Genomic DNA, 25,861 nt, shown 5'->3' with positions numbered 1-25,861 from the left:
CATACCTATATACAAATGATATAGATACAATGAATATAATAGAGGGAAACATTCCACATGGGAAAAATATATCTAAAAACAAAGATGATGAGACTTACCAAACACACTGGCAGGTCGATAGTCGATAGACACACAAACAAACACAAACATACACACAAAATTCTAGCTTTCGCAACAAACAGTTGCTTCGTCAGGAAAGAGGGAAGGAGAGGGAAAGACAAAAGGATGTGGATTTTAAGGGAGAGGGTAAGGAGTCATTCCAATCCCAGGAGTGGAAAGACTTACCTTAGGTGGAAAAAAGGACAGGTATACACTCGCACACACACACATATCCATCCGCACATACAAATGTCTGCTTGTGTCTGTGTATGTGCGGATGGATATGTGTGTGTGTGCGAGTGTATACCTGTCCTTTTTTTCCCCTAAGGTAAGTCTTTCCACTCCCGGGATTGGAATGACTCCTTACCCTCTCCCTTAAAACCCACATCCTTTCGTCTTTCCCTCTCCTTCCCTCTTTCCTGACGAAGCAACTGTTTGTTGCGAAAGCTAGAATTTTGTGTGTATGTTTGTGTTTGTTTGTGTGTCTATCGACCTGCCAGCGCTTTTGTTTGGTAAGTCTCATCATCTTTGATATAGATACAAGGTGTACAACTTTGCTTCCACCATTTTATCCCCAATATTTGAGGCTTTAATGAAACAAATTTGTTACACAAGTATCATTCAAAGTATTTTACATCGCTGGCCACTACTTTCTCCCTTCTTTTGGGCAGTATACAAACCCCGCGTCAAAAAAAATTGTTCATCTTTTGAAGTGATCCACGAATCCATCCAATTTGTGACTTCTTCATGATATCGGAAGTGTTGGTCAGCCAGGCCATGTGCCATTGATCTAAGCAGGTGATAGTCAGAGGAAGCAATGTCTGGAGAGTATGAAGGGTGGGGTATGACTTTCCATTTTAACTTTTCCAAGTATGTTTTGACCTCTTTTGCAACCTGGGGTCAAGTGTTGTCATGCTGCAAAATCACTTTATCGTGCCTCTCGCTGTATTGCAGCCATCTGTCTTTAAATGCTCTGCTCAGACACATTAATTGTGTTTGATAACGAGCACCTGTGATTGTTTCACTCGGTTTTAACACCTCACAGTACACGACACTGAGCTGGTCCCACCACATGGAGAGCATGATCTGCGAGCTGTGAATATTCGGTTTGACCATCAATGTGGAAGCATGGCCGGGATACCCCCATGATTTTTTGCATTGAGGGCTATTGTAATGAACCCATTTTTCATCCCTGGTCACAATGCAATACAGAAATCCCTTCCGTTTTTGCCTCTGAAGCAACTGTTCACAAACACACAAATGCTGTTCAGCATCTCTTGCTTTCAGCTCACACGGGACCCAAGTTCCTCCTTTCTGAATCATGCCCATAGCCTTGAGTCATTTTGAAATGGCTTTCTGTGTCACTCCCACTAATCATGCCAATTTTTTTGAGTTTGACATGAGTCTTCACTCAGAAATGTCTCCAATTCTGCATCTTCAAAAACATTCTCTCTTCCACCACTATGACAGTCTACAATGTTAAAATCACCATTCTTGAAGCGTTGAAATCACTCACGACACGTTCTTTCATGAATAACATTCTCACCATAGCATGTGACACTTCTAGAACTGTAATGTATTTCTTGGATTCAGTTAAGGAAGGAGCAAAGAGATTATCAGATGACTAACTGTAAGTAATACCTTCAGTGGCTTCACTATTTAACTGTATGGTGAAAGCCTTCAATTCTCTCTTACATTAAACACAACTTACGCAGAAAAATTACCCTGTGGTTAAGTCAGGAATTTTCATGATTCTTGTTTTTAATTACAATAGTACGTTAGCTAAAAATGATAATGTGTTGTGGTTTTCATCTAGTTATCTAGGGAGTATATTGTGTAAGATTTGCAGTGTATTATTTCATTCTGCTTAAAAATTTAATGACATTCGAAGCTGTATTGCACCTCTGCTCGTCTGTTTTTATGTGTGAACTGCAGCTGGCCACGTCACTGCAGGCTAGCTGTACCAGCTGACCAGCCAGTGGTGTCTGAGTTAAATGCACTGGTAAAGCTGTTGTCTCGTATTATCCCTAAGTCGATGTGTGTGTAATGCACAGTGCAATATGTACCCTTATTATCATACTTGACAGTACTTGAGACAGCTTGGCTGCAGTCCCACGTGAAACGGAAATCCAATGAGGTTCCAGCAAATTCAGAAGAATACATAGTCTAATGATTACATCCAGTTTATTCTTATGATGAACAGATTATAGGTACTATGAGTAGAGGTTGTAACATACTACCAATCCTGTCTTAGGTGAGGTTATGTCTCTGTATTCTGGTTTTGAAAATCAAGCTCATTTGGCAATTACTTAGGAAAAACAAGCCCAATTATGATATATTATGATATATTAGAGCTATATCAGGTAACTGGGTTCTGGTCAAGCCAGTGAAATAATGAAAATATCCAGGATATCCTATAAATCTGATAGCTTCAGCCTTAACTTCTTCAATAGCTTCACTGTATAAAAACATTTTGATGAAGCAACAGACAGACTCATTATGACAGTACCAGGCATAAAACTTAAGCAAAGGCTGGAAAGGAAAATGTGATGGGGACCAAATGGGTCTTATTGCTAGATAATAGTCATGGGAGGAGAATGTCAGAACTTTATGGCTAAATATTACCAGATAAAGACGGTTTTCGAGACAGGGTCTGAGTTCTGACAGGTCACCTGTGATCTACGCTCTTGGGGAAGATCTTGGCATAATTGATCATATAATAATAGTTGAGGATGAAAATAACTGTTTGAACAAAGCCTAAATTGCTAAATTGAGGATGGCAGCAGACAAATACTTGAGAAAAGTCGTTGCGCTGTTGTGAAGAGTATATTTTACCTTGGGTGGTATGACTAGCCTTGGATAAACTTCCCTATGGAACATGTCAATACATATCTTGAGAAGCTACTCTAAAGTGAAGGGTGTTCACAAATGTATGTGACTGATACATCACCTGTCACTTGCTTGCAGAATGCCATTACCTGCAACTGAATGCTTCTGTTAAGAGGGAACTTGCGTGTCTAATTGTAAGCAGCATCCAGTCTCACCAAAGTAGTACCCAATCTATCTCAATAATTTCCAGTGACTTCAATAGGTATTTTTAAGTTAAATTTTTCTGAAATACAGAGCTGCAAAATAAATGTAGATACAATTGAAATAGCCACTAACAAAGCACAATATTTCATTTTGCACAAATCTCATAATTTATAAGATCACTCATGTATAAGGAGCAGTGAAATGAAAACAGGACAGATGGGAAAAAAAGTAAGTAAACTTTTTATTATTCCAAAAGTAACTGCCATAACTGTTAATGCATTTATCCCACAGTGAGACAAGATAGTCAAGGCCTTCGTGGGAAAATCTTTTTGATTGCCTATGGAACCATGGTTGTATCCATGGTGGGCACCTCTTTGTCCAAAGCAAATTGACAGCCACAAATATCTTTCTTCCATGCTCTGAAAATATGGAAATCACCTGGGAGGGGATCAGGACTGTATGGAGGGTGTGTAAGGTTCTCACAATGAAATGTCCACAATGTAGTCTAAAAGGCATCATTCTGTTGGAGGAAAATGCCTGCCCACATGTTGCCAATATTGTTTTGGTTACACTGCAGAAGCTTTGAAGGGAGTCCCTCACACATCCTCTGTACAGTCCTGACCCCTCCCTATGTGATTTCCATATGTCTGAAGCCCTGGATAAAGACATTCATGACTATCAATTTACTTTGAGCAAAGAAGTGCATGCCTGGGTTCAATCGTGGTTGTGTAGGCAACCGCAAATATTTTTCCATGAGGGTATTGACTATGTTGTCTCACAGACTATTGTTAATTCAGTCTGGGCTCTGAGATGTCACCTGTGGTATAGGCCCTTTGGGGAAGACCTAGGTAAAGATGATGATATAATTATAGTTGGATATGTAGGTAACAGTTTGAACTACAGCTTAAATTACTTAACTGAGGATTGAGATACGTGCATTAACAGACACAGTGATTACTTTTGAAGTAATAAACTGTATATTTCCTTTTTTCTATCTGTCTTGTTTTCATTTGACTGCTCCTTATAATATCTCCCATCAAAACGTAAGAAGCCAGAGAAACGGGAACAATGATCTCCTAATAACAACAGTGGCACATAATGGGGCAAATGGAATATCAGCTAATGTGAAATGCTTCTGTTAGAAACCAATAAAATTGAACATAGAGCCTACTTCTAGATGTAAACAAGCTAACAGTAATGTATGAATGTAAGAGTTGTGACAAATAAGTGGGAGTGTCTATACACTGAAAAAGTTTAATTAATTCCTGGTCTCTACAAGTTAGTGAATATTATGTTAAAAATACCTATGAATTCTGTCTGGTAAGGGGTAGAATTGTAGAAAATTGATTTTTTCTGTCTTGCTATGTGTCGCCCTCCAAGTCCCCCCCCCCCCCCCCCACCCCCAAATCTCCTTGCAATGTATAGCCTCTCTCTCTCTGTCTGTCTGTCTGTCTGACTGTATGTGTGTGTGTGTGTGTGTGTGTGTGTGTGTGTGTGTGTGTGTGTGTGTGTGTGTTTTGTTTGTTCCTTCTATATTGAATTTGAAAGCAGTCTTCATAGTAATCCCAATCATTTTATACTGATCGATAGAATATTGTTTAATTGCCATCTTCTGTACAATTAATATTCCAATTTATAAAGTTTTCTCCAAAGAAATTAGTTATAAGTACATCCCTAAATCCTAATTATTGTGAAAATTTGAATGCTTAATTTGCTTTTACAGACAGGGGAACATCCTGAAGGAGAAGAAATTGAAATGCAGCAGGCAGAATAGGTTATTTCACATGTGCCTCCAGAACATGGCATGCTGAGTACTATTGTCAAAGTGGGAATGATAGTTGAACATATAAATCTCTAGTATGGTATTATAATTAACTATTTTTATGAATTATCATTTATTTATGCACTGAAGATTACTTACATCATACAAGCATTTTTGTGCCTGGCTACTAGTTTTTCACAATTAGTCACGACCATTTGTCATGTTTTTATGAACACTTTCAGAGTGACAGAGCTGCACAGAGAAAGAATTACTAAGTTTGTACATTAACTGTCTGTATTTTATGCTAATAAATTAATTTGGCTCCTATTAGTATTATGCACCATATTCTGTGAATTACGGCATGACTGAGAATATTTATGAATTTGAAACTATTCAAGGAGTACATTAGTCAAGACACGTTTGTACAGTAACTGTCTGTATTTTATGCCAGTAATTACACAAATGCTGAAGTAACTTGAAATACTATCATCTGTAAGAATGGAAGGAAACGAAAACCTTAAAAAATACCCATTAGGAAGATGATCAGCTTACCAGTTTCATAGAAACATATTGTATGATTTTTCTAAGACAAAATCCAGTGAATAACTAATGGAAAAGGACTTACATATACCTTTCCTTTGAAATTTTGTGGTAGAAAATATTATGTTTCATTGTGTAATGTTTGTATAAAATATGTGGTAGCTAATAAATTCATTTGGCTGCTGTTAGTAATATACATCATATTCTGTGAATTGCAGCATGACTGAGAATAGTTATGAATTTGAAACTATTCAAGGAGTACATTAGTCAAGACAAACAACTGAATTTATTAAATTAACTGACATCATTGGTGGTTTTGTGCATGGAATATGAAGACAAGGTGTTTTCTTTCATTTTTACACATTTAAAATAGTTATAAATGTACATTATTTGCTTTTGCTGCTATTATTTAGTGCTAATGGGTACTTCACCTGGAGGTTGAAAAGAAAGAAAAATCTATTTACTATAGGTATGGAGTTTTCTTTGTATGTACTAATGGGCTTTGTATAGATTTGAATTGTGAAAAATCTGACCCTTCTCATTAAATCTTCTTTTATGAAGATTCTGTGTGTGTGTGTGTGTCTTGAAATCTGGAAATGTGAAATTGTAATCAGTATTTTGTTGCATATATTATTATATCTAGTTTATCCTTCTGTAACCAGTAGTGTCTAATACTAACACTAACCTTTAAGAATAGAAAATTATATAGTCATATTAACAGTATGTTGCTGGAAATTGATGTAAGTATCTTTCCCCAGCGGCAAACATCACATCCTACAAATGAAATGTTCTTGAATATAATGACTTACCCTATAAACATATATGCAGATGTAGTTTGCACTTTAGTAAAGATGTTATTACTGATTAATCCATGATCAAGGGTGTCAGACCTAAATTGCAAAATTTGCTATTGCATGGAGACATTATTGGTCAATAGAAGTTTTGAAATGCAACATCCTGAAATACTCAACGTAATTTTATTAAAGGCAAAAATTCTCATCATAAATGGTATATCATCTGGAGGATTGTCTTCTGGTTTCTGGTCAATGAAACCAGAACAAGTACATCCTAGTCAGACTGGTAGTTTTTATGTTTGTGGTTATGTCCCACAAGTACACATGTGTATGAGCAGAAATGAAAATGCTATATGGACATTTCTTTGGTTAAAACTTGTGATTAAGGGCTGAAAAAATCTTAAAAACAAATTGTAATAGAAGTGAAACAGCAGTAAAATAAGATACCAGTATGCGAAAAACACGTTAGCAATATGTTTGAATATACACCATCATAATTAGGAAATAAAATATAATGATAATTTATCATAGTTTGAATCTTCACTGTATAAAATCTTACAAGATGCGTGGTACAAGGGAAAATTCACCAAAATGATAGGCATATTAACTAAACCTCCATTTTCCTGCCTCTCCACCCTCTATCTGAGGCTTTTATGGCAGTCTCATGATAATGCAAAGATAAGATATCATTTGGAAATTTGTCAAATTTACACAATTGTTTTAGAAATTTGCATTTATTGAATAATATATGTATTTGATGATTCATATGTTATTGTAGTTGTGTATAATACTTCTATTCTGAGCACTTATAAATGTTTCTCTACTCTTTACAAATACTTAAAGCTTAGTAAATACTTGTCATGTTATTAAATGTATGTATCAATACTGTTTAATAAAATGTAAAAATATATACCAATCCTAGGTAGGTCAACCTTTCTCAGTTCTGTTGCAATACACTGTGAGATACCACTTTATGCTTGTAGTTGTAATGAGCAGTGCCAATAGAAAAGTACAAAGCATTCATTTTTTCAGCAAATGAAAAATTAGTGAGTCAGAGGGAAAATCTTCAAACTCCACTAAGTCAGTTATGCGGTTGCATGCATTGTCAACGTATTCCAATGATAAACTTCTCACATGATTATCTGTCATGGTATCATATTGTTGCAATGTTTCAGTGAGTTTTGTAGCACTCACATTAAGGCAAGGACTTTGCCTGAAGATGATGGGTACAAAACTCCTTGAAATATTGTGGCAAGACAATGCTGCCACTCAGCTAATAACCCAAGAAGATTTTATCATCTACTAAGTGACATTTTTCTTCCCACTACAGCCCATGGGAGGTGAATTTCATCCTTCAACAACACAGATAGTCATACAGTATGTGCATCCCTATTAGAGAAGTGTCTGTTGAGAAGTTAGAATAGATATGATTCCTGAAATGGAACAGGAGCCCTTTTGAAGGAACGGGGGAAACAGCCTGGATGATGGACTGATATGCCTTCTAACGTTAGCCAATGTGGCCTTGCTGTGTTCATACTGTCAACGACTGCAAGCAACGTGCAACTACAGCTGTTATTTTTCCTGAGGGCATGCAGGTCTACTGTATGGCTTAATGATGATGGCATCCACTTGGGAAAAATATTTCAGAGATGAAACAGGGCTTACTTGTGTCTTAGAACTGATAGTACTCAGAAGGAAGCTGTCAACAAGAAAAACTAAACTGTCTTTCCATGGACTAGAGCATGGGATGTTAGATCCAGTCATTGGGAACGTAGATTAGATGATTTAAAAAGGGAAATGGAAAGGCTGAAGTTAGATATAATGGGAATAAGTAAAGTGCAGTTGGAGGAAGAATAGAAATTCTGGTCATGTGAGTTAAGGTGATATATAAAATTAGAGTGATACAGGAGTGGGCTCAATAATGAATAAGAAAATAGAAATTCAGGTAGTCTGCTATAAACAACATAGTGAACACATTACTATAGCCAAGGTAGACACAAAGCCAAGACCCACCAAAGTAATATAAATATAAATGTTTACTAACTAGCTTGTTATTTATCAGATTACTTTTTCATAGATCATATTTGTGGATACATTTTTCTATAAAAATGAATAATTATTTCTATTCATCAGTTCTTTTATGGTACAGATGGACTCATTAAGGAAAAACATCATTAACCTAGATTTGAAGACTCTTCTGCTGTCTGTTAAGCATTTCATTTCCTTGGATGAATTGTCAAAGTATTTTATGACCGTATACATCACCCATTTCTGTGCCAAAGTAACTGACATCATTTTTTTCTTCTACTATTGTTCTTGTCAATATCTGTGTTACTCTCTAATTCAAACGGTTGTTGATAACAACTTACATAAGTGAATAAATGTATTATGAGACTGTGGTTAATATTCTCATTTGTTTTAAAAGAAAAAGAAAACACTGCAAGAATGTATGATGAGATGAAACAAATTTATTCTATTCATTAAGGAAGATGAAAACTTAATTTTGGTGGGAGATTGGAATTTGATAGTAGAAAAATGAACAGAAGGAAACCTAGCAGAACATAGACTTTGGGAAAGGAGTGTAAGGGGCAGGCACTACACATAATTTAGCACAGAGCGGATTTAATCATTTCAAACAATGAGTTTAAAAATCATGAAGAAGTTTCTGTATCTGGAAGAGACCTTTCAACACTGGAAGCTTTCAGATACATTATATAATAGTAACAAAAGCTCTCAGAACTACACTTTAAATTGCAATATATTTTCACAAACAGATGTGGACTCTGACCATAAACTGCACATAAAATGTGCAGGAATTGCAGAAAGGTAGCAAATTAAGAAGATGGGACTTAGATAAAGTTAAATAATTAAAAGTTATTGAGAGTTCCAATTAAAGAACTATTAACCAAACAGGGAAAGGCTTATGATACAAAGCAAAAGAGTAGCATTGTGTGATGAAATAGTGAAAGTAGCAGAATATCAAATGGCGATAAAGACAAGTGACTTATTATTAATACCACACCATTATAATACACTGTGTCTACAATAACTGGACCTAACTTTGTTTTCAATTATGTACTATAAGTTTCCTGGCTAGCTGTATGGTCTAACTCGTTACTTTCCAAGTGGGAAGGCTTGCCAGTCCCTGACATGAATCTGCAGGCAGATTAGTGTTGAGATCCTGTGTGCTGGCCAACCTGTGGCTGGTTTTTAAGGCAATTTTCCATCTGCCTTGGCAAATGTGGGCTGGTTCCCCTTATTCCGTCTCAGTTACACTGTGTTGGTGAGGGCTGTGCAGACATCGTTTCCATGTGCGTGCACACCATAGTTTTTCCACCACTCAAACATTTGGGGCTACACTCATGTGGTATGAGACATTCCGGGGGGGGGGGGGGGGGGGGGGGGCGGATGGAGGGTCCACTGGGGGCGGAACCACACAATAACCCTGTGTTCGATGTGGGCTGGCAGAGGGGTGGGTGGACTGCTGTGGCCTGTTGTGTGCTTGTGAACCACCAAGGGATATAGCAGGATGAAGCCTTTCCATCATTTCTAGGTCCCCAGTTTAATACATACATACCATAAGTTTTGTTTTGTTGAACTGGTTCATAATAACTCCTCAGAATTTCTTTACATACTTCTGAATAATGTCAGACGTGTTTTGTTTCTCACATAGAAATCATCTGCATTTTATCTGGAAAGTGAGGTCTAGTGTCACAAAACTTCCTTCATTGATTTCAAAGCTAACAGGGTATACTGAAGGAAGCAGATAATAAGACCGAAAAAGCACTCAAGGTACCATAATAACGAGCAGCAAGCAAATACGCTAATTTGTAGTAGAATCAGCTGTAAAGATATTTAGTGCAGTTGCTATACACACACAACTACCTTATAACATGAAAATATATCAATCAATTACGTAAACGTTGTTATACCAGAAAAACTACAATAATTGATACCTTTGTGTAGACTTCTATATGTTTTGCTGCTTTGAAGCAGGGAAATTTCTTGTCTACTATAAACATATGCAACTGGAAAGACAATATTTGTGTCAGATTTGTGAATATCATGTGTAGTCCACAGCCACATATTTGATAAGTATCATTAGTATTCTCCCAGATTTACTTCTATAATATATACTCATATATTCGTATGACCTCTATTTTAGGTTCAAAATTATACATCACATTGTACAATTTCCCTTATGTATATTTTGGAGGAGAATTAATATCAAATTATGTTCTGTAATACAAACTCATGCTTGCATTTATATATGTAACTGTGTGATAACAATATGTAAAATATTTTTAATTATGGCTACATGAAATTATTTCATTTATGTTTGAAACAGGCTCTGTATTACATATAAAAAGTCAATACTTATTTTTTGGTGCACATCTTTTTTTATCATTAACTTGACATAAAATAACATAGAAATTATATGTTTCTAATATAGGACCAACAGAATGTTTCTTATAAGTACTATGCTATTAGTGATATTACTCTTTGATGATGCAAACACATATGAGTGGCTCGTGAAATGCCATTCCAAATATTTAGAGTTAAATTCTTAGACTTTCCATCGGTAATATTTTTTTCTATCACTTAGTGCTACTTTCACCTCTGACAAAGATTTGTATACGTAAAAAAAATGTCAAATTGTACCATAGTTCAGACACCACATTAAACTCACCTTGTCCAGTGGGACCTCACCTCACAAAGCACTGCAAAGTTCAAACTAACTTTCCAGCTGTGAAAAGTAAGACAGTGTAAACAAAAAATGAATAGTGATGTCTGCAACCACTAAAGAATGAATGCAGCTTATGTAACCAAAAATTTGTCATGAAATTTTACTGTTGACCTGTTTCTCTAACAACAAAAGATAAACTAACAGACAAAAATTACATTCATTTCATTCATTTCCTTATGACATGACAGCACCATTGTCTTTCTTGGCTAAATTCTCTAGATCAGATACAATTTTCTAAATGAAAAACAATTATATGGTATTATTATTGAAAGGAATTAAATTTCACATGGCTTTTTAGGTAGTGTCGTGTACTAAAAATCAACATCCAGTAAGAGCTGTAACTTCATTTCCATCGTTGTCTTTGTACTAAAATGGCTATTACTTGGCAACACTCCTTACATTTGTATTTTGTACTTCTTCTCAGTATAAAACAGACTAATGGAATGGTAAAACTTGATTCCAACCTAATTTCAGACTGTCCAGATGATAGCAGCTTGACATGACCCACTGACAAAGTTGAAATGAAGAATACAGTAGCTTGCTTGCTGCAGCATAGAAAAGCTATGGGAGTGGAGGCGGTAAATTTTATCCTATTTAGTGTTGATGTTTGTTTTCAATATTTGATAACTTATAGGTCAATATCTCTATGCACATTGGAGTTAACAGTACTCACAGCCTCCATATTTTGCCTTTCTGGTTCTCATTTCCAATCATCATTCAGTTCTACATCCAGATAACAAAAATCACATGGACAGTAGTATGTTATTCAGAGCTTATGTAGTGCACACATAAATAAATAAGTGAAATGCAATATATAACTTACAGTTATAAGATATTAAAAAAATCCAGACTGGATTATTTCTCACATGAAATCCCCCTCCCAATTTATAATAAATAATGCTGAAAGATGACATTCAGGCAATTACAGAGGTACACAAAAGTGTTCAAAAAAGCACACTGGAATGAACAATTACTGATTGTACAATTGCATATATGTGAATGCTTCACTAGAATAAATATAATGTTTGCTTGTAGCTAGACATGGTGACTTGTCAACATTTTCATTCCAATCAAAGAATTTATTATCTCAATCAACTTATCAGCACTCACCAAAACTGTCCGTTATGTGAAGTAATAATTAATGGAATTCTAAGATAAGATCTTATCCATTCCTTGTGGGTTATCCAACTTATCTCTGTCACAGGATTCTATCAGTGACATTTATGCTCCAATATTTAGAACAGTTTTCTGTAGTGCTACATTGTCTTTTCGGTGATCAAATAAGTAGCCAGAATGGTTTTCAGTAGAATCTTTATCCAGTACCAACTGCCTCTTCTCTTCTTTAGTTAGTTGTATTCACCTTACACAGGCTAAGTCAGAAAAGAAATCTTTTATTATAGTGAAAATATACAATATACTGTTGCATCTAACTAAATATTTAAATGGCTTATTGAAACATCTATAATGGAAATGTTGCTGAAAGTGCTTGAATTATTGATTTGTATGCCATTTTTTACATTTTATCTAACTGAATGTAATATTTATTGTTAATACTGCAAAGAAATAATCATAGCTTTGTGGGCTTACAAATAGTTACTTGGAATGATAGTTCTACACACATATGACCTGTAATCTTAATTTCAGGCTTTTTGCTAGCTTGTAGTAAAACTGTAGATGGTAAAAATGTTTTGGCAGTACCACAAACAGTCTCATTGTACACAGGACAGGAAGTGTATGTTTATATGACTACTGGAGAAAACTTAACGGACTGCTGGCTTTTGTTTCCAAATAAAACTAAAATTGATCTGCTACAAGAAAACGTAAGTATATGAAGATAATTACTTGTAGCTATTAATTGAGGATATTACTGTAATGCTTGAAATTTTCATTAATTTTGCTTTAATGGTTGTGGTCAATTGATACCAACCATAAGATCTTGGGCAGAATTAGCGTCAATACAATTTCTTAATAAATATGCCCTGTTTTAATCGTATTAAATGTTTATGTTATGGCAGTTGCCTTTTCTTATGAGCATTCTTTTTAATTCTGTAATAGTTTTCAGTTTACAGAGAATAGATGAAAATGTAAAAGTAGATTTTATTAATAAAGCCATTGTTTTGTATGCATACTTGGTTGGGAAAACCTGGACACCACAATATCAGTAAACATTTTTTCCATTTTAAGGCTCTGATTACAGAGTTTTTCTATTGTGGTCATTGTGGTCTTCAGTTGAAAGACTGCTGCTTGTCTCTACAGTAGTCTAGTCTATCCTGTGCAAGTATTTTCATCTTGACATAATTCCGACAATCTACATCCACTTGAACCTACTTATTATAGTCAAGCTTTGGCGTCTCTCTACAATTTTTATCCCTATCCACAATCAAGCTGACCCTCTGCCCCTCCTCCCCTTTCCATTATTGGTTGCAAAACCCTTGTGGGGCTGATCCTACAATATTGCTCAAGCATATCAGACCAATATGAAATGGAACTAATTGGTTCTATTGAACATGTACAAAGAAGGGTAGCATGAATTATAACAAACTCATTTAACTCACAGGGTAATATCATAGATATGTTGAAAAACTAAACTGGCATATTCTTGAGTATAGGTGGCAACTGACCCCCAACAGCCTACTTCCTAAGATTTGAGATTCACCCTACTTGGTCACTTCGATAGACAGATGAAGCCTATTATAGTGAGCCTACATTATTCCTATTCACATATACAAATGGAGTGGGGAAAAAATTGCTGTGCAGGGGGAAGTACTTCATGCAGTGCTCTTCACAGTGGTTTGTTAGATTTTAGAATGTGTACTACCTCCAGGCAATACACCTGATACATGTAGTGTGTGTGTGTGTGTGTGTGTGTGTGTGTGTGTGTGTGTGTGTGTGTGTCTGTGCGCGCGCGCGCACGCCATCTCCTATGTCTTTTCTTATATGGCTATCTGATAACATATTTGCAATGTGCAACATGATTCAGGACATGCTGACTACTGAAATACACTACATGTTTCAGAGTGCTGTAATTTGTCTCTAACATGCCCTCAATGCAAGCAATATCATCATAGAACAGACCTAAGTGTTCTAAGAGTCTTTGCTGCCACTGTATCCTCAACAAATGCATCTCAATATATATAAGTTTTGTCAGCTGATGTGGCTACTCCATTGTCTGTTTCAAAATTTTCTAGCACCTGTGGTATTAGAAAGTAGTGCACTTTGTTCCATTATGCAACATCAACTGTACAAGACCTTTTTGCTCAATGTACAGCCTGTATCAAAATTGTTTGAATTAGTTCAGTAACCTGTTTCACATTTTTCCTATGAGCATGTAACTGTTAAGATAGAATTTACATCCTGTTAGCCGTGCACAAGTAACTACTCTCAACCATCTACAGAAATGAATCCTTATATGTACCACTCAAACATAAGCATTTACAAGGTTCACATAATCTGTATTACCATCATACCAATTGAACTCTAAGTCAGTGCTCCCAGCAACATGGTGTAACAAGTAATGTTACACTTGGCATGGCATATAGCTGGCAATGCATATGCTTTGATGCCAATAGAAGTATCATGGCACCAATCTTCTTAGTTTCTCAGTAAAACATTTGTATGTTGGGTAAAAAATTAAAACCTTTGTTTTTGAATTTTCGCATGTTCTCCACTTCACGTTCTATCTCATTTGATTTTGAGGAAGCTGTTACATAGAAAAAACTGTTTCTTTCACAGAAGATATTCTGACATTCCACCTTAATAATGAACTGGTTCTGTTTTCATTATTACTTGTCATTATTATGATATTTTATAGGTAGGTAAAACATGGAACATATTTTGAAAAGTTGCTGTTAAAAGTGTAGTCACTGGCCAGTTTATGTTTGGTGCATATAAAATGTAGCTAAAATATTGAGATTATTTTAAATCTTGAAAGGAAAGCCATGCCTATTTTGAGTAAGTAAATTGACATATTTTGAGATTTGGACCATGAGAAGCAATGACATGCCACACTTGATGGTATGGCCGCATACTTTATTGAGTTGTGGCTCATGGTTCTGTTTTGTATGTGGTTTATGATGTCGATTACAGTCACTTTTTAACTTAATATCACATTAAGAATTATTCTAGTTTCAGAATTGGAGACAGATAATTTTAGATCCAGTAGCAAAGTTAGCTACATACTGTATGTGTCAATTTGTCTTGTCTGCACTAATAGTTTCATTCACAAAACATTCAGTAACTGCTTTTATTCACACATTATCAAACAAATTATGTGTATTCCACTGAGGAATGAATATGAAATTTGATTTAGCTATTCACATAACTAAAGCATACTGTGTTCTGGATGTCACCAACTTGATGACACATTCATTGTGGGGTGATTTGAGCCTGTCTCAAACCTGGAAGAAACAAGAAGAAATGTGTCTACAATAAGAAACAGAGATGCAATGGCTAACTATTTTGTAAATGAGACTGATAAAATGCCTTGACAGAACAGTAAAATCTGGGGATGGGGACTTACATAAGGCAGAATATGAGTGATCATATGTATTTTTCTTTACTTGTACAGTGTTGTTGATTTCATTGCTTCCTCTTAATTGTTATTTTAAGTAGTCATATCTATAAATTCTTCTGAAACCTAACAACACCAACTAATCTGCTACTGCTGACTGTTTCTTCCACTATCCAGTAATATGTTTTAGAGGAGTGCTTATTGCACATGGTTTTTTTAATGTTCTATTTTTATTGATATATTTATCACTGTAACTCTCCAACAAGGTAATATGGTTTAATTTATGTTATAAAAAGAAGCATATCAATAATGCCACTTGTTCATGAAAGGAGAGGGAGAATGCTTTGTAATAAATTATAATGTATGCTGCCACTAATATTTCATTTTTATTGTTCATTCGTTAAATCTGTTGTGCATGTTTACAACAAAGTAATTAATTTTGTATTTATACCAACAATGTGTATATCAGACATATTCCCTCCATGTCCAGTTATCAAATAACCACACCTGGAATACTTCATAAATCACATGATTTAAAAATTTCATAGTTATTTGATGCCTTGTCCTTAGTTGCATATTAAAAATAATCATTATCAGATTCTGTCACAACTGCAATTGAAATTGTCTGTTTGGTGGGTTGTGTCAGAAGAAGCATGGCGAAATGTGTCAACATTAAGAGAAATGTTGTAGTTTCTCAAAACTTTGAATGTAAGAGTTTCCCGAAACTCTAACATGCTGCTGATGTCCCACAAATATTATGCTCTTGTGAACTCTCCCTTCATGTGTTTAAAGCCTTTAATATGTGTCCCACTTTCCTTTTGGTTGTTTTTCCCAGGACACACTATCATGTGAATAAGTGTGGCTGAAACATCAAAGGCAGTATGAGAACCTTTGGAGCCTGAGTATTTACACTAAATCTGGATTGATGTATATTTTATAACTTCAGTCAATGCCATGTTCACTGTTTTTAAATACAAATGGATTATTTATATCAGTTGACATTAGGGAGTATGACTGCAACAGTATTGGGAGAGTATTAAAAGAAACTCGTTTCAGTAAAACATTGTGTGGAAGAGCACTCCAACTACTGAACCTAAACATTTGTTGGAAGAAAGCTACGAATTTCATTTTTTTCCCTGCAGATGAACTTTTCATCTCATAAAACATATAATGAGACTATTTCCTTGTAGGCAAATAATTAATGAAACATGAGTGTTTAATTACAAGTTATCCATGGGAAGATCTCTAAAATGAACTTTCGGTACATTAGTATCAAAGATCCAGGTGTTGGATACTTCATCAAATTACAACATGAGTAAAATAAGTGTGGTAGTTCACGTTATTTGTTATACATATTTATGATAGTGGATATTCTAAATATACTAAATATACTAAATTCTAAATAAATATACTACATACACCACTGCAGAATGCACATCAAAGTCCAGGAAATCACCAAAACTTATAGTTCTGTTCCACTCCATATTTTATTTCAAAATGAAAGCCAAAATTTTAAATTTCGTGTTTAAGAAACTGTTCACACAGGAGAACTGTGCAAACCTACCATCATTTGATCATCAAACAGGCTTCTGTATGGACAACATAGTAATAAGCATCCTTATCATAGAGAAACAACTGAAAGAGTTGAAAACCAGTAAGTCACCAGGCTCAGATGGAGTCCCAATTAAGTTTTTCAAAGAGTACTCTACAGTGTTGGCCACTTACCTAGCTTGCATTTACCATGAATCACTTTCCCAGCACAAAACGCCACATCACGGGAAAAAAGCACAAATGACTCCTGTATATAAAAGAACAGACCCGTAAAATTAGAGAGCAATATCCCTAATGTGCTGCAGAAGCCTTGAACTCATTCTCAGTTTCAATACAATAAATTTTCTTGAGAGTGAGGATCTTTTGTACATGAGTCAGCATGGTTTTCAAAGCATCACTTGTACAACACTCATCTTGCCCTTTACTGAAACTGTGGATGAATGGCAACAGGCAGAGTCTAATTTCTAGATTTCTGGAAAGCGTTTGACATATTTCCTGATTGTGGGCTGTTAAAGAAGGTGTGAACATATGGAATAGGTTCACAGATATGTGAGTGGATTGGAGATTTCTTAAGTTAGAGAACCTAGTATGTTGTCCTTCATGGTGAGTGTCTGTCAGAGACAAAAGTATCATCAAGAGTTCCCTGGGGAAGTGTGATAAGACCATTATTATTCTCTACATACATAAATGAATTAGTGGACAGGATGGGCAGCAATCTGTGGTTGTTTGCTGATGATGCTGTGGTGTACAGCAAGGTGTCAAAGTTGAATGATTATATGAAGATACAAGATGACTTAGACAAAATTTCTTGTTGGTGTGATGAATGGCAGCTAGCTCTAAATGTAGAAAAATGTAAGTTAATGTAGATGAGTAGGAAAAATAAACCTGTAATGTTTGGATACAACATTAGTAGTGTCCTGCTTGACACAGTCACTTGTGTTTAAATATCTGGGTATAACATAGCAAAGTGATATAAAATGGAAGGAGCATGTGATAACTGTGATAGGGAAGACAAATGGCTGACTTTGCTTTATCAAGATTAAATAACTGTTTAACACTAATAACATGACAAAAAATTGCCCCAAGGAGACTGCATATAGGACACTAGTGCAACCAGTTCTTGTGTACTGCACAAGTGTTTGGGATGCATACCAGGTCAGATCAAAGGAATACACTGAAGCAATTCAGAGGCAGGCTGCTTGATTTGCTAGATAGGGTCAAAGAACACGCAAGTGTTACAGACTTATTTCAGGAACTCAAATGGGAATCTCTGGAGGAAAGGTGATATTCTTCTTGAGGAACATTATTGAGAAAAGTGGCATTTGAAGCTGACTGCAAAATGATTATACTGCTTCCAACATACATTACACACAAAGACCATGAAGACAGGATACAAGAAATAAGAGCTTGTAAGGAGACATATAGACAGTCATTTTTCTCTTCCTCTGTTCGTCAGTGGACCAGGAAAGGAAATGATTAGAAGCAGTATGGGGTACCCTCAGCCACAAGCCATACACCAGATTGAGGAGTGTCTATGTAGATGTAGATGTAGATTTAAACCTCATGTCATCCAGCTTTTATTAATATCTTATAATTTATATCTATTTTGTCTGTTCCGTATTGTCCATCCACATCTTTTCCTGCATTTTCCCTCTCACCATTGTTTTGCACACACCTCACAGGCTCTGTCCAATGCTGACATGCATGAATTTTGGCCACCCCCTGAATAACTGGTCATGGCCATCATGACAACATTGCATGCTATTCTACAAACAACCTATTCATTTCCAGCAACTGACCAGCACATTTCATCTCCAAATCCAACCACCCATATTCAATCATTGCTCACATCAGAATTTTAAATCTTTCCTTTTTCTGCCCCACAAAAATTGAACTGGTCATTGGAGGAACTGTCACTTTTTCTTATCTTTCAGGAGAGAGAAGAAACTGTCTTATTGTTAAACTATTTGATAGATTGCATTGAAATTTTCAACATTTGTTACTTGCTAATCATACATACTGTGAATGAAAATAATTTTCATGTATTCTAAAAAGTATCTTCTGAAAAAAAAATTGAAAATTTGTAACATAGGTTCTTTCTCCAATCATCAAGAGAATTTAGCACTTTTGTGAGTATAATGCATTGAAAATTACACATTTCTGGTCTAAACTCAAATTTATTGATTAAATAGTGGAAAATTATCTTCAACTGAACATGAAAACAACTACTTCATAGAATTAAAAGTTCTGAATAGCTCACAGTTCATCATTGTGATTTATCCCTTGTAGTCAGCCATTTCGATACTTCCTCATAAAAAATGTCATTGTCTTCTCCATGGATGTACTTAACCAGTTTCTGAATATCTTCAGTTTTCTTTTTATTGATTCTAACCTTTTTTTCCATCGCATAGCCTTTGCAACTCAATTTGAAATGAAGCAAGTTTAGTTTTCGCCAGATTAAAGGAGTGACTACACAGCAGTTTGATTGCTCCATAATAAAGTTCTTTGAACATTGCCTCAGAAAAAATTTGTTTTTCTTGATGTGGCATCTTGAGATGTGCTGTTTCCCTAGACTGTACATTTTTTGTTGTTGTAATGATGAGGCCACTGTGTGCCAGAGTCCATTATGTCTTCACTTTCCACCATAATGACTGTAACTTCAGTAATGCTGAATGCTATGATTTCCATAGACTCTTTATGGGTGTAAATTGGATCACGTTTCCATATTTCTCTCTTCCGTGTTCTAAACACATGGTCACAAGGGAGAAACAAGTGACCTCTTTCGGGAAATCTGTGAATTGACTTTTTAAAATTTTTCAATGTCTGTCAATGTAAGGCACATCTTTACCATGGTTTTTATTTTGACCAGGTGCTCTATCTAAGAACAGGTGTCCTTCTGTAATATTCTTCAATACATAGTTTTTGATGTAGTGGCACAGGAATGAACAGACCTCATTCACTTCCTTTTTTGCTTCTCCTGCATGATACAAATACACTGTTGAAGCCCTGGACTTTATGTCATAAATGTAGAAATAGTTAACCCACAGCTGACATAAATTGAATGTTTCCTTCACTGGGACATTTGGCAGAGGCAAGTTTTGCATGAAGTTGAAAGCTAGTCCAACAGTGTCTTCCCTGCCCACATATTCTTGCTCAGTTATTTTAATGAATTTATAAAATGTCCTGCTGTGCCACTTGTGAATATCCAACTAAGTTGTGCAGCTCTGTTACTACTGTCAGAGATATGTGGACTTTTTTTTACTTACACTGAAGTTCCTCACATTTGCCGCATACATCAATTTGGGTATGACTGAAAGGAAAACTGTAATTTTCATAAAAATGTTTCCTATAGAAGTCATATTTCACATTTATTTCTGGATACTTTGTAAGGAACATTTCATGCATAGTTTTTGAATCCAAGCATTCATCCAGGTATTTCATTTCCCTTCTAGCATAGTTAGTTTCTTTGAGGGGGAAAGATGTGATGTGGGTATCTATGAAATTTATTACATTTTCCAAAAGTTTGGTTGTGCATGGGTTTGCTCTATGCATGTCCTTTGGAATTTTCCCTTTAACTAGAAATTGGCAAATACGAAAAACATGTTTCTGTGATACAGCATGAATGCAGATACAACTCTTCTACCAAATACAATGGCGTAGATAAATATCCTGACTATTTTTTTCCATGTTTTAAAAGTCTGAAAATATCTCGATGTGATCATCCTCACTGATACATTGGAAACATTCCATTTGGCATCTGGAATTTATTAAGTGATTGCAAAGTATCTATCACATGCTATGGAATTTATTTTACACTGAACTTGTTGAATGGGTAAATGTCAATACTGGTACCTTGCCTGCAATCAGCATCAATAGATTTTTCAGGAACTGCTCTCCCACTGTTGTGAGAATGCTTGGCTCCTTGATTCTCTTGCTCTTGTGCTCATTTTCATTTATCTTTCATTTGGAAGAGATTTCGAAAGATAGCATTCAAGAACTTACAGCACCAATCAACAATAACCAAGACACATTACGAAGTTGATGGCAAGTAAGTGTTTTGTCATGCTTTCTGTGCCTGCATGCTACAAGCCAACACCATTTAGTTTGAAAGTGGTGTAGTACAAGTTCACTGACAGTGCAGTGTGCTGGAGGGACACGATGTGCAGCGAAGAAAGGATCTAAGTCAATGACTTTATTCCTTTCTCCTCAGCACATAACAAATCAACCTCATGTTATTCCCAGAGGAAGAAGCCACACGTAGATGTGTCTTGGGGTCTGTTTAATACATTTATGTAAAAAAGTGAAAATTGCCAAAAAGTGACTTACTTCCTTTCTCCACTGTTTGATGTAATTAAATATTGTATAGCCCTCAGTACAATTTCTTTCACCCATTTCACTCCCCAAACTCAGGTATCCACTTCCCTTTATAACAACCTAAGTTTTCATTTGTCCATTTCCCACATCATTTCTCGTTCTCCTAACACTGCCCAACCCACATGGACCACTGCTCCATCAGTCTGCATCAGTTCAGGAAAGTATTCCTTTCCATAGCTAAAACTCAGTCCCACACCAGTTCCTTAAATACTGCCCAAGCCATGGAATCTCCCCATGGTCGAACCATAAAAAATCTTGTTTCTGGAACCCACCCCTCCTGTTACAATGCCCTTCATCTTTTCCAATTTTGCCAACCCTATCCCTCACAAACCTGGCAGCCTGGAAATACATCTCCACAGCACAGCACAGGCTCCCTTGCAAGATCTGCTACTCTGCAGTCCTAACTACATACTCCACATCTTGGAAATTGAAAGCCTTTCCCTCTAACACCTGGAAGGGCATTCCAAACACCACCCCCATAAATTATCCAACCTGTAGACATCCTATTCCCACCCTGCAGCACAGCTATTCATAGACACCCATTACCCATACCTGAATCCCTCTTCAACTCTTTGTGGCAACCAGACCATGCCTAGCTGACCTTTTCAAATTGACATTCCCTACAAAATTCTCTTACAACATTCAAAGAAATCCAGAATACAAACAAACCCAAAACACCACTGTTAACATTTCCACCAAAACTTCAATCCCACAAAAGTTTCAGTCCTATCTGAAGGCATCACTGTCAGCAGCACAGCCAAGTTGAATCACATTGGAATTGTCAAAGACCTTCTCTCCTTCTCCTGATACCCACAGCAGAAACACTTCTTCACTACCAAACTCTCCACTACAACCAACTTAATTCCAACAATGAACCTTGCTTCTTCCAGTTTATACTTTCATCCAACCATGACCCTCCCCCTTCCCACCTAACCATCCCCAGGTCCCTTCCAGGAATTTCTTACCTCCAACTGGGCCTCATTGTTATTCTCCAGATCCCTTACTATGAACACTGATGTTTTAGAAGAAGAAGCCATACATAACCTCAAAACAGATCATGACCTCTTAATTTTCCCTGCAGACAAAGGCTTCACCAGCGTCTTGATAAACTGCAATGACTACCTGACAGAAGACTTCTGCCAACTGTCTGACTCCTTTACCTAGAAACCCTGCCATAGTGACCCCATCTAAGAAGTCAAACATAACCTCCTAAGCCTTTACAAATACGGAGTCCATCCCAGAACAGCTCCCCTGAGTCCATCTCCCTCCTTGGCCCAATGACACCCCACACATTCACCTTCCACATGCACCCCAAAGTCCATAAACCCAACAATCCTGGAAGCTCCATAGTAGCTGGTTATTGTGCTCCTACTGAAAGATTTTCTGCTCATGTTGACCAACACCTCCAACCAATTGCCTGAGAACTAGCCTCTCACATCAAAGATTCTAACCATTTCCTTCCCTGAATCTTTGCCATCCCCTCCCCTTTACCTCCTGGATCTTTACTCCTCACTGTTCCATCTCTCTATGCACCAACATCTCTGTAGCCCAAAGCCTTGCTGCTATCAAACACTACTTCTACCAACCTCTTTGAGGCTCCAAAACCAGTTCCTCTTTCCTCATACACCTTACTAACTACATCCTGACATGCAACTACTTCTCCTTTGAGGGAAAGATATACCGGGTGATCAAAAAGTCAGTATAAATTTGAAAACCGAATAAATCCCGGAATAATGTAGATAGAGAGGTACAAATTGACACACATGCTTGGAATGACGTGGGGTTTTATTAGAACCAAAAAAATACAAAAGTTCAAAAAATGTCCGACAGATGGCACTTTATCTGATCAGAATAGCAATAATTAGCATAACAAAGTAAGACAAAGCAAAGATGACGTCCTTTACAGGAAATGCTCAATATGTCCACCATCATTCCTCAACAATAGCTGTAGTCGAGGAATAATGTTGTGAACAGCACTGTAAAGCATGTCCGGAGTTATGGTGAAGCATTGACATTGGATGTTGGCTTTCAGCATCCCTAGAGATGTCGGTCGATCACAATACTCTTGCGACTTCAGGTAACCCCAAAGCCAATACTCGCACAGACTGAGGTCTGGGGACCTGGGAGTCCAAGCATGATGAAAGTAGCGGCTGAGCACAGGATCATCACCAAACAATGCGCGCAAGAGATCTTTCATGCGCATCCTGCATAAACATCGTACGTTCCAGCAGGTGTTTATCAGCCAGGCTGGGGATGATGCGATTCTGTAACATATCAGCATACCTATCATCCATCACGGTAGCAGTTACAAAACCAGAATCACGCATTTCCTCAAAGAAAAAAGGCCCGATAACGGTAGATGTGGTAAATCAAACCCGTACCGTGACTTTCTCGTCATGCAATGGAGTTTCCACGACAGTTCTAGGATTTTCAGTAGCCCAAATTCTGCAGTTGTGGGCGTTGACGGACCCTCGGAGCATGAAATGAGCTTCGTCAGTCCACAACACGTTACTCAACCAATTGTCATCTTGCACCATCTTTTGAAATGCCCACTAAATCGCCAGGTAACAGTTCATGATGCTGATGGATTTTGTATGGATAGCATCGGAGGGTACGCCTAAGTGCCAACCAAACAGTATTGTATGGAATGCCGGTGCAACGTGTGACTACACGAGCACTGACTTCCCCATGCATAGACGAACCCGCTATAGTCTCCATTTCTTCCTGAACTGTCTCAGCAGCATTACGCCTTGTGCTCAGTCGGCCACTACAGGGTCTATCGTCTAAACAATCTGTGGTTTCAAACTTCGAAATCATTCTCGCCACAGCTGCAGCTGCATTTGTCAATGGATCTTTACCTGTTCGAATTCCCTTCATATGGCGATAGGATTGTAACGCTAAACTAGTACATTCCCCATTCTGATAATACAGCTTCACTAAAAGCACCTTTTCAGGTAACATCAACATGCTGCAACTGGTGGTGCATCTGATTCTCTCTCTCATTACAGCTCCTTTAATACATGATTGTCATGCACAGTCACTGAGGTTTTACTGTCCAACGCCATCTGTTGGACATTTTGTGATTTTTTTCCCCCTAATAAAACCCCATGTCATTCCAAGCACATGTGTCAATTTTTACCTCTCTATCTACGTTATTCCATGGTTTATTAAGTTTTCAAATTTATACTGACTTTTTGATCAACTGGTATAAACAATTCTGCAGCACAGCCATCCACCTGCACAGCACCCACGCATTGCAATCTGTTTGTGGACTACCTAGGAGAAACCTTCCAAACTGTGCAAAATCTCACACCACCTGTCTGGTTGGTTAATTAATGGTGGCTTCATGATCTGGATTCAGGACTGAGACACCCTGCCATCATTCCTTACCAACCTCAGTACCTTCTCTCCCATCTGCTTTACCTGGTTTAAGTCCCATAGTGCTCAGAGCCATTTGAACCATTTTTGCTTGCTCCTCCTCAGCACAATGCACCACCTTCCTGAACATTGACCTCCACATCTTTAATGGCTCCTTCCACACCTCTGTCCTTATTAAACCTACTAACAACCAACAGTACGTGCATTTTGGCTGCTGTCATTCTTTCCACACCAAAAAATGCTTCCCATACAGCCTGGTCACCTGTGATGAGAATTCCTTTTCGCAGTATGCTGAAGATGTCATAGGTTCTTTTACAGATAGGCTTACCAACCAAATGTCATGTATTTCACATCTTCACATACCTCGAATCCTCCCCCCACCCCAAGAATCAGCTACAATTGAGTGCCCCCTAATCACCCAGTATCACTTTGGATGGAACAGCTGAATGATATCCTTTGCCATGGCTTTGATTACAAGTGTCTATCTTCACCAGTGCTCGCATTTTAATGACCTAAAAATCAGTGAAAAATGCAAGCATTTAATATCTGAAACTTATATAAACATTATCATAAAGAATAAAATATAGCTTTACATAAGTTTATTTAAAAATATTCTTGTTGATCTTTTTATATACCATGTAATACAAAATTTACTCCTCAACAGACTATGACTGTAGTGCCTATTTTTTACAGTGTCTGAAACTAATAAGCTCCTATTTGTGAAATGTCTGCATGTGTCTGCAAAAAACCACATATACACTTTTACTACTGCACACCACTTATTTAAACTATTACAAGTTAGTTGACACTTCCTGTCAGTATTCAGTTTCTGCAGAGTGGCACTGGATCACAAGGTGCATTTTCAAGTTTCCCATTTTCAGAGATCTGCAGCTGTCACTGAGGTTTGGTTTGTACTTGGAAAAGCTACTCTCCACATCAAATGACAACACAGGAGCTTATCTGAGTGTGGTGAGGTCACTGCAGACCAGATTTGGTCCATTGTCTTCAAACATTGTGGCATTCCCAGAAAGACAATGACTGATTTGGCACATTGTAGGATATACAGGACTATG

At 36.8% G+C, this 25,861-nt stretch overlaps 1 protein-coding gene across 1 annotated transcript in view; it reads left to right on the top strand.

The window, feature by feature from the left end:
• Positions 1–7,384, top strand: part of LOC126175804 (uncharacterized) — a 165,348-nt gene extending 157,964 nt beyond the window's left edge. Inside the window, exon 10 of the mRNA XM_049922789.1 lies at positions 4,856–7,384. Within this exon, the coding sequence (XP_049778746.1) occupies positions 4,856–4,906 (51 nt within the window). The 3' untranslated portion in view covers positions 4,907–7,384. The remainder of the gene's footprint in view (positions 1–4,855) is intronic.
• Positions 7,385–25,861: the final 18,477 nt, after the last annotated feature.

This window comes from Schistocerca cancellata, chromosome 3 (genome assembly GCF_023864275.1).
Source record: "Schistocerca cancellata isolate TAMUIC-IGC-003103 chromosome 3, iqSchCanc2.1, whole genome shotgun sequence".
Taxonomy (NCBI): Eukaryota; Metazoa; Arthropoda; class Insecta; order Orthoptera; family Acrididae; genus Schistocerca; species Schistocerca cancellata.
The sequence above is the reverse complement of the archived record's forward strand: the minus strand, read 5'-3'. Positions and strand labels throughout refer to the sequence as shown.